This window comes from Coregonus lavaretus, assembly GCF_964263955.1.
Source record: "Coregonus lavaretus genome assembly, chromosome: 9".
Taxonomy (NCBI): domain Eukaryota; kingdom Metazoa; phylum Chordata; class Actinopteri; order Salmoniformes; family Salmonidae; genus Coregonus; species Coregonus lavaretus.
In genome coordinates, this window is record NC_139996.1 from 43,462,200 (window position 1) to 43,476,552 (window position 14,353).

Consider the following 14,353-nt stretch of genomic DNA (forward strand, 5'->3'; position numbering starts at 1 on the left):
CATGACCACACGTGTATTGCCTGTATGGCTCTTGGGACTGGTGATCTTGATTTCTCCTGTAATAATGGACTGGAAACAAGCAAATAGATGCTGAACTACAGGCCAATATCTCTCCCAAATGTGGATATCATATTTTAAGGGGATTTGAGGTGGTCCCTGTCAAACATGTCCCTTCTTAGTGCGTGGTGAGGAATTACCAAACGACTCTTATAGCCCTTAATCAACTTCGCTGTGGTCCCCCTTAATCCTGAACTATATGCACCCCGCTTCTGTCTGCTGCATATTAGCATAATCCCAACATTGTCTAGGCTATTGTTTACTGCCATTAGCCTGTCGTTGAGGAGTATTGCTATTGACTCCCGCTGCTTTCAACAGCCCCCTACTAACTCCTTGTCCCCATCTACCCTCTCTCCCCCTTGGGACCAGATGGAGGGGCCCTTCACAGGCGTTGAACAAACCATCCTTCAAGGTCTGGATCTGTTTCCATGGCCCTGACAATAAGGCCATACAACACAATAATTGTGAATAGCAGCTCACAGATAATAACAATAATAATAATTTGGTGGGTGCTTATAGTTTTCCTATTTCAAGTGTGTATTGATACGCATGTATGAATTGGAAATGTTTTTTTTGTTCGTATCCCAACTCTCCTGGGGTCACGGCCAGGGTCTGCCATTATCAAAGGCGACCCTGGAGCAATTAGGGTTGTGTCTTGACCAAGAATCCAATATACAATATTTCGCACATGTTTAAATGTGTTGAAAGTTCTTATTTATACTCAGTTACTAGTGCATTACTGACAAATGTTATGAAGTCTACATACCATCGTTTGTAATCATGTCAATCTTAGAGGAAGTAGTACCTAAAATGGATGATCTGGTTGTCCAATAGACTCAGGAGACGGCCTCTTATGTCCTCAAACTGTTCTCTCTCTTCCTCAGTCACTGTGCCCATTCCATCCGGCCTGAAAAAACCCACACACAAATGTTTGATGAGCGTTTCATTAAAGGGGCAATCTGCAGTTCAAACAACAACAAAGCGGCTACCCTGTCAACTTTTTGGGTAAATGCCTTAGGGATGGGGTTGGAGAAAACTAACCGCTCTCAAATTCATAGACTGGGCTATGGATGCAAGGACTGACCATAAACGAGATCAAAATTATAGTTTTAAACATGTTTTGAAGCTATACAGTGTTTGTTTACAATTACATTGTTTACAAACAATGGAATAAAACAAGCGTATATTTGGGGTTCTGATGAGGTTAGACAGTTGGACTAAGGTCATGAGGCATTTATAAGTTATATTCAAGAATCAATAGCTATATATAATTCATTTTAAAGTCTGCTCCCTGGTAGGGATGGGGGTTTGAAATAATTTCACTATTCAAATAGTCTCATGAATTTTGGGCGGATATCCGGATATTCAAAATACATGTGTTTTTATAAACTTCAGTTTTTAACCTGATCACTGCTGTGCGAGGGAGAGAGGCTGGCACTCTATTGCTGCAGCTGTGAAGGGGTCGGTGTGTATGAGATGGGAGCGAGAAGACTGAAAGAGAGAGAGAGTGCAAGACAACTCGGCTACAGCCAAGACTACCTAACTTGTAGCAGTCACAATGTTATTTACCATCCAATATAACAGTGCCTGTCCTGACTGGAGTAGCCTAGAGAAGCTAGCCTGCTAGGCTAATTGAGGCTAAATGCGGCGCTTTCTCCCCAACCCATTCAGATAAACAGCAGCCTACCTGTTGGTTGCTCGTTGTAGCCTACTCCTTCTAATTCCGTAGTTTCCACCTTGCATTGCATTAGTGAACTCTCACTCCACTTGCTACACATTGAGCATCTTTGCCGCTTTGATTGGCCAACATAAACAACAAGCTACACAACAAGCTACACGACAGGTGAAGGTTATCAGTCGGCTACCGGCCTTTTTATGGGGCGCACGTCATAAAACTACATTAAAAGGTTGTTTTATTAAATTAATAATTTGAAATATCATGGCATACCCTTGTATGTAACAATGTCACATGGATATTTTAATTTAATTTTGAAAAATACTTTTCAGTGTTAAAATAGACCAAACTAAATTATCACTCGCAAAAAGTATTTCAAATCAAATGTTATTTGTCACATACACATGTTATTGCGGGTGTCGTGAAATGCTTGTGTTTCTAGCTCCAACAGTGCAGTATATCACAATTCACAGTGACATTAGAGTGAGTGACATTATTAAAGTGGCCAGTGATTTCAAGTCTATGTATATGGGGCAGCAGCTTCTAAGGTGCAGGGTTACGTAACCGGGTGGAAGCCGCCTAGTGATGGCTATTTAACAGTATGATGGCCTTGAGATAGAAGCTGTTTTTCAGTCTCTCGGTCCCAGCTTTGATGCACCTGTACTGACCTCGCCTTCTGGATGATAGTGGGGTGAACAGGCAGTGGCTAGGGTGGTTGTTGTCCTTGATGATCTTTTTGGCCTTCCTGTGACATCGGGTGCTGTAGGTGTCCTGGAGGGCAGGTAGTTTGGCCCCGGTGATGCGTTGGGCACACCGCACCACCCTCTGGAGAGCCCTGCGGTTGCGGTTGCGGGTGGTGCAGTTGCCGTACCAGGTGGTGATACAGCCCGACAGGATGCTCTCAATTGTGCATCTTGTAAAGGTTTGTGAGGGTTTTAGGTGCCAAGCCAAATTTCTTCAGCCTCCTGAGGTTGAAGAGGCACTGTTGCACCTTCTTCACCACACTGTCTGTATGGCTGGACCATTTCAGATCGTCAGTGATGTGTATGCCGAGGAAGGAAGCTTTCCACCTGCTCCACAGCGGTCCCATCGATGTGGATAGGGGTGTGCACCCTCTGCTGTTTCCTGAAGTCCACAATCAGCTCCTTTGTTTTGTCGACATTGAGGGAGAGGTTATTTTCCTGGCACCACACTCCCAGGACCTTCACCTCCTCTCTGTAGGCTGTCTCGTCATTGTTGGTAATCAGGCCTACTACTGTTGTGTCATCTGCAAACTTGATGATTGAGTTGGAGGCGTCGTGGCGAACAGGGAGTACAGGAGGGGGCTGAGCACGCACCCTTGTGGGGCCCCTGTACTGAGGATCAGCGAAGTGGAGGTGTTGTTTCCTACCTTCACCACCTGGGGGCGGCCCGTCAAGAAGTCCAGGACCCAGTTGCACAGGGCGGGTTTCAGACCCAGGGCCCCAAGCTTAATGATGAGCTTGAAGGGTACTATGGTGATGAATGCTGAGCTATAGTCAATGAACAGCATTCTTACATAGGTATTCCTCTTGTCCAGATGGGATATGGCAGTATGCAGTGCGATGGTGATTGCATCGTCTGTGGATCTATTGGGGCGGTAAGCAAATTGAAGTGGGTCTAGGGTGTCAGGTAAGGTAGAGGTGATATGATCCTTAACTAGCCTCTCAAAGCACTTCATGATGACAGAAGTGAGTGCTACGGGGCGATAGTCATTTAGTTGAGTTACCTTTGCTTTTTTGGGTACAGGAACAATGGTGGACATCTTGAAGCAAGTGGGGACAGCAGACTGGGATAGGGAGAGATTGAATATGTCCGTAAACACTCCAGCCAGCTGGTCTGCGCATGCTCTGAGGACGCGGCTAGGGATGCCGTCTGGGCCGGCAGCCCTGCGAGGGTTAACAAGCTTAAATGTCTTACGTTGGCCACGGAGAAGGAGAGCCCACAGTCCGTGGTAGCGGACCGCGTCGGTGGCGCTGTGTTATCCTCACAGTGGGTGAAGAAGGTGTTTAGCTTGTCCGGAAGCAAGATGTCGGTGTCCGCGACGTGGCTGGTTTTCCCTTTGCAGTCCGTGATTGTCTGTAGACCCTGCCACATATGTCTTGTGTCTGAGCCGTTGAATTGCGACTCCACTTTGTCTCTATACTGACGTTTTGCCTGTTTGATTGCCCTATGGAGGGAATAACTACACTGTTTGTATTCGGCCATATTCCCAGTCACCTTGCCATGGTTAAATGCGGTGGTTCGCGCTTTCAGTTTTGCGTGAATGCTGCCATCTATCCACGGTTTCTGCTTAGGGTAGGTTTTAATAGTCACAGTGGGTACAACATCTCCTATACACTTCCTAATTAACTCAGTCACCGTATCCGTGTATTCTTAACTCAGTCACCGTATCCGTGTATTCGTCAATGTTATTCTCAGAGGCTACCCGGAACATATTCCAGTCCGCGTGATCAAAACAATCTTGAAGCGTGGATTCCAATTGGTCAGACCAGCGTTGAATAGTCTTTAGCACGGGTACTTCCTGTTTGAGTTTCTGCCTATAGGAAGGGAGAAGCAAAATGGAGTCGTGATCAGATTTGCCGAAGGGAGGGCGGGGGAGGGCCTTGTTGGCATCCCGGAGGTTGGAGTAGCAGTGGTCGAGTACTACAGTTAATGTGTTGATAGAACTTCGGTAGCGTTTTCCTCAAATTTGCTTTGTTAAAATCCCCAGCTACAATAAATGCGGCCTCAGGATATGTGGTTTCCAGTTTGCATAAAGTCCAGTGAAGTTCGTGGTATCGGCTTGAGGGGGGGAATATACACGGCTGTGACTATAACCAAAGAGAATCTTCTTGGGAGGTAATATGGTCGGCATTTGATTGTGAGGTATTCTAGGTCGGGGGAACAAAAGGACTTGAGTTCCTGTATGTTATCACAATCACACCATGAGTGGTCAATCATGAAACAAACACCCCCGCCTTTCTTCTTCCCAGAGAGTATTTTATTTCTGTCTACGCGATATACTGAGAACCCAGCTGGCTATATGGACAAAGACAGTATATCCCGAGAGAGCCATGTTTCCGTGAAACAGAGTATGTTACAATCCCTGATGTCTCTCTGGAAGGAGATTCTCGCCCTGAGCTCGTCTACTTTATTATCCAGAGACTGAGCATTAGCGAGTAATATACTCGGAAGCGGTGGATGGTGTGTGTGACTCCTGAGTCGGACAAGAAGTCCACTCCAAATACCTCTTCTCCGCTAGCGGTGTTTTGGATCAGCCTCTGGAATCAGTTCAATTGCCATGGGAGGTACGAACAAAGGATCCAATTCGGAAAAGTCGTATTCCCGGTCGTAATGCTGGTGAGTTACTGCCGCTCTGATAACCAAAAGTGATTTTCAGCTGTATGTAGTAACACAAAGAAATTCCTGTGGTAATAATGTAAGAAATAACACACAAAAAAACAAAATTCTGTCAGCGCCATTTTCTAACGTCAGTTCGGATATTCTTATATTCGAATAACCGTGCACATCCCTACTCCCTGGATCCTCTCCACACTGTTCTCATCAAAGCCTGCCTGCCTGCTCTCTGTCCATATCTCAGCCACATTGTCAATCTCTCCCTCGCCCATGGAACTGTCCCTTCCAACTACAAAACAGCCGATTCTACCCAATCTTAAAGAAGCCCGGACTAGATACCTCCATCCTCAAAAACTATCGCCCCATCTCCAACCTCCCCAAAACTCTTGAAGGGACTGTTGCCTCCCAACTACAAACCTACCTCCTCAACAATAACCTATTTGAGCCCCTCCAGTCAGGTTTCTGCCCCCTCCACAGTACTGAAACTGCCCTCCTCAAAGTCATCAACGACCTCCTAACCTCTGCTGATGCTGGTGCCCTCAACATCCTTATTCTCCTCGACCTGAGTGCCACCTTTGACATGGTGAGCCATCAAGTCCTGCTCACCAGACTGGAGGGCCTGGGTATTGAGGGCACAGCAGTCTCCTGGCTACAATCATACCTCACCAACCGGACCCACTACATCTCCCTCAATGGCCATACCTCTGACTCCACTGCTGTCACACAGGGTGTCCCCCAGGGCTCTGTGCTGGGTCCCTTACTCTTCATTATCTACATCCTCCCTCTTGGTCAGATCCTCCGCCACTTCAACCTCGACTTCCACTGCTACGCCGATGACACCCAGATCTATATCACCACCAAATCCCTCATCAGACCCACCTCTGACTCACATTGAATCCTGCCTCTCTTAAACACCTCCTCATAGGCAACCTCACCCTCACCATTGATGACACCATTGTCTCTCCCTCACCCCACGCACCTTGGCGTCATCTTGGACCCTCTCCTTCGAGTCAGGTCCTCCCTCTCCCGTACTGCCGCTGAAACCCTCATCCACGCATTCATCTCCTCCCGTCTCGACTACTGCAACTCACTACTCTCGCTCCCTCTATAAGCTCCAAATGGTTCAGAACTCTGCAGCCCGACTCCTCACCCACACTGGCAGCAAATCACCCACGTCCTCTGTGAACTCCACTGGCTCCATGTCTCCCACCGCATTAATGACAAGATCCTCCTCCTTCTGACCTACAAAGCTCTTCACCACCTTGTCCCCCCTTACCTCTCTGACCTTCTTCTCCCCACCCAACCCATACGCTCACTCTGTTCCACCAAAGCAGGCCACCTTGCCTTTCTCTGGTTCACGCTTCAGAGCTTTGGCAACAGGGCCTTCTCCAGGTTTGCTCCAAAGCTCTGGAACTCCCTCTCCAGCAATCCGTGACTCTGAGTCCATTATCTTTTAGTCCCTCCCCACCCCACACACACAAACACTCTCTCACACACACAATCTCTCTCACACACATACACACATGCACAACACCTGCTCGCTCACTCATCCACTGACACATCACACTTTTCCCTTCTTTAGCCCTATCCCCTTTGTTTCATGTTTTTGTTTCTTACTGCTTAATCTGGCATTGTTATGTTTTAATATCAGTTTTTTGTTTAGTTTCTATAATTGTAAAGTGACTTTGGCTCATTGAAAAGCTATATTTAAGTCCCATGTATTATTATTATGGACATAAGGCCTTCACTTCAACTCCTCTCCGCTTAATTACCAAAAGGCCCTGATCTACAATGAAAAGCAACCCCCTCTCCACAAAAGCACTTGTAAGGACAACTTGTAAACCCTGTTGTTCCTTAAATCTGTCAATTCATTAACCCCCCCTGCTGCCACCCCCTTTAACAAGCACCAGCTAATCCCAAAGGAACAGATAAAGGATAGTGCTCGCTCATGTGATGGCAAGGACATTTTCTTTTATGTCGTGGTAAAAAGAAGGCAGTGGATTTCTTGTTCTGTTCCTCCCTCACACTCCAGCCCAAATGTCCAGATGAAGATATAAGGGTCATGTTCTGCAGCTTCCCCATCTTCAGCCTTAGGCCATAGACTAGGCCTCCCACACTCGACCTTAGTCCAAGCCCAAGCCCATGGGTCCTGAGAGCTGACCAGTTGCTGAAATTCAATTAACAAGGATAGGGAATCTGTTCATTTAGAAAAGGGAACATGCCTTATACAAATATAGTCACATTAACACAAGCAAAACACCAGATTGCAAGGTTGGTCAATACTGACAGTTTTGTAGTATGGAGTCGGACAAGAAATAGACTGTCACTTCAGTTGTTCAGTCCTCTAATACATAACATCTCTATGTTGGTATCCTTGTAACATTCAAAGTGTACCAGCACTCTAAGCCTGCGTTGTTAACCAAAAATGGTTGGCAACAGGCCAAATTGAAAATACCCTGATAGGCCATTAAAAAATATCAAGTAGAACCCCTGTACATGTAACTGGCTTTCCCGTAATAGCTTTTCACTGACTGCTATCAAATCCAATCAAACTTCCTGTCATGCTTGGCTGCACACGTCAGAGTTGGACAAAGTGCGACAGCTTGTCGAGGGCAGAGGCATTGTTGCTGCTAAATGAAGCGAGCGTGTTTGAGTGGAGGCTAAATGCTGACCCCCACTCACAAAGGGTTAACAGGCTCCAGGATGGGGCTGTGGGTTACTGTCAGGGTGTTTACAGTGGATATGGCTCATCTGTAAGTGTTGACTGTCATCTTCGAACACGCTCCAAACCTCAGGATCTCTGGGTTAATCACATCCGATGGAGTGGGCATCATCTGACGGTGAGGCAGCGGCCACGCATGGCAGGGCACCGTGTGTGTGTGTCTCCTCCCTTTAGCAGCGTGGGGAACAGACATGGGTGACAGTTAGGAGACACAGGGGATGGGTGGCATGGGGGAGTTGGGGTTACAGAAGTAAAAGCTCAAGTCACATTCCGAGCCCATGAGAGCCGGACGTCTCTGAGAGGCGGGGGATAGGAAGTGACAGGTGAGAGGGAGGTGAGCAGAAGATTATGTGTCCACTGTCACTTTCCACAAGGCTCATAACAGCTCACAGTGCTGCCCTTTGGCCCTCCTTGCCATGGGCTCCTGTAACCTTGCACCGCTCCCAAATAGCTATCTTCATGAAGATGGAAGCCAAACCTGCATGAACCCATGGCGGTGGCAAAGCTCAACGAGTCCACTCTTTCTCGATCTGTCAATCAAAACCAGTGATCCACAAAAGTTGTTACAAAGTTAGCAAGTGTCCCCTTTTCAATGACAACTTTTATTCTGAAATCACAAGCCACATTCACAACCATTGTACAAAGATTGTGATTGTTAAAGACTTACATTATCTAGCAGAAAATGAATTTTGTGCAACAGCCTCTAACCTATTAACTGAGAACCGAAAATGACAGCTCTGATAAGGAAATAGTAACCTCAAATCAACCAGTTCTTTGACAACTATTGGTCTCCAAGTGCAAAGGCTAATCCCAAAATGGGTACGCACACACACATCACGAAGAAAGGGCATGGGTTTTGTGTACAAAGTAGATCTGACAGATTTTATATTATTTATGTAATTTAAAATAAAGTATACATTCGCCAAGATCCATCCCCTTCGTTTAGAAACAGGCCCAGCACTTTTGACAAGACAAGAAAGTCACAGATTGCATACGGCTGTTGCATAAAACTACCTCCACTCTCTCTGTCTGTGGCCTTATGCTACCCAATGCCTCCACTCCCTTCCCCGCCCTCTCTGCCAACATCGAGAGTACTGAATAGGCATCAATTATTCAAATTAGAGCTCCAACTGACAAAAAGCCAGTTCCAGCAATCTCTCACGTTTATACGTGGTGATTACTCAGAGAGGCTAATCATTACTGTTCTAATTTGCTAAATTACTGAGCAAAGAGAGAAAGCACATATATTAGCATTTATCACAGGGGAAGTCAAGTGGGGGTTATTTGAGGTAAGTGGGAAACTAATAGCCGTAAGAGAACTGTAAGTGGGAAACAGAGTGGAGCTGTTAAGCCGACAAGTGGCCAAGGTATACTGCTCATATCGGACTAAATACAAGAAACTAATAACTTGTGCCTTTGAGAAAAGTACCAATGGATGCGTGTTAGTGTTACACGTCCTGAAAATATGATAATATTTGATAATAATTATTTGTTGGTAATGAAAACATTTCTGGATGTAAAAACCTTGGATATTTAGTTAAATCTAAATGATAACCCTCAACCATATATGGTTTGAGAAATTGTGTGTAGAAATGAATCATGATAAACCCCCAAAAAAGAGAAAACAAGTAGGGAGGAAAGGGAACAATTATCATTACCTATTAAAAGCTGATGCTGAACCTGTAATTATTTTCTAATCATATTACACTCTGATGCAGAGTTAAAAGCTAAGTACTAATTTGTGAGAGTCTCTGTACACGTTCTCCCTCCTTCTCAAATAATGGAGAAATGAGGCCCAACATAGCCACTGCAAAGAAGGGGCCAACACGGGTGGTTACTATTGTGGTATTGTCAAGTCCCTTTGCAAGACTCGTCTTTACTTTACACAAAAGCCCCCAGTTTTTCTTTGACTTATTCTTTTGGCCAGGACACAAATAAAATCCTTGATTTCTGAGAGGAGAAATCCGTATACACGTATGACAGCCTATAAATGAAATAGAAATGTATCTGTCGCATGAGCCAAATATACAACAGGTGTAGACTTTACCGTGAAATGCTTACTTACGAGCCCTTTCCCAACAACGCAAAGAAAAAAAGTAAGAACATTTGCAAATAAAATTAGAAAATAGTAACACAATAAATAACAATAATGAGGCCATATACAAGGACCACTGGTACTGAGTCAATGTGCAGGGGTACAAAGTAGTTGAGGTAATATGTACATGTAGGTAGGGGTAAAAGTGACTAGGCAATCAGGATAGAAAACAAACAGAGTAGCAGCAGCGTATGTGGAGAGTGTGAAAGTGTGTGTACAGTGCATTCGGAAAGTATTCAGACCCCTTCACTTTTTCCACATTTAGTTACGTTACTGCCTTATTCTGAAATGAATTTATATTTTTTCCTCATCAATCTACTCACAATACCCCGTAATGTCAAAGCAAAAACAGGTTTTTAGACATGTACTGCGGAAATATCACATTTACATAAGTATTCAGACCCTTTACTCAGTACTTTGTTGAAGCACCTTTGGCAGCGATTACAGCCTCAAGTCTTCTTGGGTATGACGCTACAAGCTTGGCACAGCTCTATTTGGGGAGTTTCTCCCATTCTTCTCTGCAGATCCTCTCAAGCTCTGTCAGGTTGGATGGGGAGCATCACTGCACAGCTATTTTCAGGTCTCTCCAGAGATGTTCAATCGGGTTCAAGTCCGGGCTCTGGCTGGGCCACTCAAGGACATTCAAAACTTGTCCCGAAGCCACTCCTGCGTTGTCTTGGCTGTGCTTAGGGTCGTTGTCCTGTTGGAAGGTGAACCTTCACCCCAGTCTGAGGTCCTGAGCGCTCTGGAGCAGGTTTTCATCAAGGATCTCTCTGTACTTTGCGCCGTTCATCTTTCCCTCGATCCTGACTAGTCTCCCAGTCCCTGCCTCTGAAAAACATCCCCACACCATGATGCTGCCACTACCATGCTTCACCGTAGGGATGGTATTGGCCAGGTGATGAGCGGTGCCTGGTTTCCTCCAGACGTGACGCTTGGTTTTCATACCAAAGAGTTCAATCTTGGTTTCATCAGACCAGAGAATCTTGTTTCTCATGGTCTGAGAGTCCTTTAGGTGCCTTTTGGGAAACTCCAAGCGGGCTGTCGTGCCTTTTACTGAGGAGTGGCTTCCGTCTGGCCACTCTACTATAAAGGCCTGATTGGTGGAGTGCTGCAGAGATGGTTGTCCTTCTGGAAGGTTCTCCCATCTCCACAGAGGAACTCTGGAGCTCTGTCAGAGTGACCATTGGGTTCTTGGTCACCTCCCTGACCAAGGCCCTTCTCCCCCGATTGCTCAGTTTGGCCGGGCGGCCAGCTCTAGGAAGAGTCTTGGTGGGTCCAAACTTCTTCCATTTAAGAATGATGGAGGCCACTGTGTTCTTGGGGATCTTCAATGCTGCAGACATTTTTTGGTACCCTTCCCCAGATCTGTGCCTCGACACAATCCTGTCTCGGAGCTCTACGGATAATTCCTTCGACCTCATGGCTTGGTTTTTGCTCTGACATGCACTGTCAACTGTGGAACCTTATATAGACAGGTGTGTGCCTTTTCAAATCATGGTGGACTCCAATCAAGTTGTAGGAACATCTTAAGGATAATCAATAGAAACAGGATGCACCTGAGCTCAATTTCAAGTCTCATAGCAAAGGGTCTGAATACTTATGTAAATAAGGTATTTTTATTTGTTATTTTTAATAAATTTGCCATCATTTCTAAAAACCTGTTTTTGCTTTGTCGTTATGGGGTATTGTGTGTAGATTGATGAAAAAATATATATTTCATAAATTTTAGAATAAGGCTGTAACGTAACAAAATGTGGTAAAAGTGAAGGGGTCTGAATACTTTCCGAATGCACTGTACCTGTGTAGGGGCAATGAATGGAAGTGTGTGAACAACATTGAGTCTTTTTACTGGTTATTTTTATTTGTATATTTTTTGGACACTGACCATCTGAGCTCTGGAGACAACATTTCAGTTTATCAAACAGTAAAAGCAAAAACCTGTAGTTGATGTAATACAACACGGTATACAACACTTTCGTAACTTGTTTGTGGAGCTTGTCGATGTATGTACCTATTGCCATGGATGTGGGAGGCGCAGAAGGCATAGCTGTAATGCAGGAGAGTGGGGTCGACCAGGGTGTTGTTCTCAGAGTACTCCATCAGATCCCGGAGGTAGCTGAGGTGGCGGTTGCAGCCCCTCACACCGTAGCGGGCGCAGTACTCATCCAGCACAAACACCTGACCTGGACTGAACCATCCCTGTGGACACAAACAGAGGAAAGGCTAGAGAGGACAGCTTTGAGTTATTGGGGAGCCTGCCACTGATGGTCTCTGACTGGATTGTCTGCTGGAATCTGTAGAAAAAAATTGATCGATAATTACATTTTTTTTTTTTTTGAGAATGGAATTCCGAACTACTTACATATTTTAATTTACTTGTAAAAGGATGGGAGCAGATAAGCAGGGGGAAGAGTAAAGGGTTGAGAAATACATGTGTAGGGCTGATGTGGATGTGGGGATCGAACCGTGATCCCACCGCAGCGGGGGATGTATATGGTTCCGTAGAAGAGAGCATTACTGCTGGACCAGACTATGGGCCATAGCTAAGCCTTCTATGCCAACATTCTACTGATTGGATTCTTTTTATTTAATTGAACAACTAAATTATGTTAAAAACTAGGGATTTTCAAAACTAGGGTACACATTTTCAAACAAAAATAAAGGCAATCTATAAGTTTAAAGCAGGAGCTATAACAGATGCTCAATTATCACTGTAAATACAGCACATTTGACAGCTAAGATACAACCCTCTGCAGATTCACCCATTTTGAATGTTATATTGTTTTTGTGCATCTCTGAGCGATGTTCTATCGATTCCCAAGGTAATTTCATGTTTTCATGTGTATCAGCGCTATTGCCGTTCAAGCAGGCAGAAATTTGGCAGGTATGACGTAGCATTGCGATAAAGCCGCTCTCACTACACTGGAAGTTAATAGGAATACGACATTTAGATTGCGAAAACGTCTATCATACATGTCAGATTTCAATACTGGCCATTGATCATATTTTTGCGATATTCCTACCTTGAGAAATTTGTAATTTAGCAGAGGGTCCACCCCATTTCTCCTATTTGCCTGCCTCTTCAGTCCAGGGTGCATTGCATGGTGCCGTTGCGAATGGCAGACTCCACTCTGCGAGGCATATCGTTCTGCAGGTTGAACATGATGAGATTCTAGACTAAATTGATAGTGCAGTTTGTTTAGGCGATATTACAGTTAACTAGCTACTTCACATGCTGATATTGGTATTATTGTGTGTAGCTAGCTAGCCAGCCAGCCCATAGAGAGAGCATTGCATTGTGGGTTTTGTAGTTGACTTGAGTCGCAACAGATTTTCACATGTTGCTACCAACCTTATTATAATGACAAAACTAAACATTTGTTCACAAAAATGTTTGTTCTCACATGAGTGTTATTTAACACTGTAAATTATAAGAATTTGTGGTTTTGGGTGGAATTTTCCTTTAAAGAAAAAATCCCAGACTTTTTCCAACAATTAAACAAAGGAGCGCAAGGTTAACCACCAACAATTAATTCACAGGCAAAAAATGTCACGCGTGAAATAGGAAGCGTGGAGTGATCTGAAATCCTGGAACATTCATTAGTTCATTCATTCCGCGCATAATAACTAAATTAGGCATGAATCTTACAAACCTAATTAAGACGCCTCTCGGAAGGAATATTAACAAATTAGCACCTCCACTGAGCAGTCGCCCACGACAACGCCAATAGATCCCTGGCATAGCAACCAAGACTCTTTGGGTGGCGACGGTTGACCTGGGAGCGACCCAGACATGCGCAATACTGTGCCCCCTGTCTGAGTCTGACTAGCTTCTATTTCCACATTAATGTTGCTCTTGATATACTTTTACATGGAAGGCTGAATAAATATTTAAAATGTTCTTCCGATTTTGAGTCAGAAACAACAACATGCCGATGGATACAAATGATAAAGGGCTCCAATTCTCGGTCTTCCTCATACTGCAAATATTAGCAACCTTGAGCCATCCTGATTGGGACTGGGATACAATAGGATTCCTTCATGTCTTAATGTACTGGCAGACTCTTTGTACAGTCAATAAAAACGGGCTCCACTAAGACAGTTGGATATGACCTGACTGACAAGGAGGCATTCACCACACATTTCCTTTTTAGCATTCTTTCTCTCATTTCCTTTTTTTTTTTCGCTCTGTAACTCCTACCTCTCTCTCTCTCTCTCTCTCTCTCTCTCTCTCTCTCTCTCTCTCTCTCTCTCTCTCTCTCTCTCTCTCTCTCTCTCTCTCTCTCTCTCTCTCTCTCTCTCTCTCTCTCTCTCTCTCTATATATATATATATATATATATATATATATATAAAACACTACAAAAGAATACAGCTGAGCGCTCTGCAGCCTGGCAGCATTTGACAAGATGTTCCACTGTGACAAACAGATGGCCCACTCAAGTC

The 14,353-nt window shown here is 44.7% G+C and overlaps 1 protein-coding gene across 2 annotated transcripts in view; it reads right to left on the bottom strand.

The window, feature by feature from the left end:
* Positions 1-14,353, bottom strand: part of LOC311134700 (calcium-dependent secretion activator 2-like) — a 239,946-nt gene that overhangs the window by 82,817 nt on the left and 142,776 nt on the right. For both annotated transcript variants that reach the window (XM_084168466.1, XM_084168465.1), the window contains exons 13-14: positions 11,921-12,108; positions 863-964 (exon numbers count right to left, since the gene is read on the bottom strand). In XM_084168466.1, the coding sequence (XP_084024592.1) occupies positions 863-964; positions 11,921-12,108 (290 nt within the window). The remainder of the gene's footprint in view (positions 1-862; positions 965-11,920; positions 12,109-14,353) is intronic.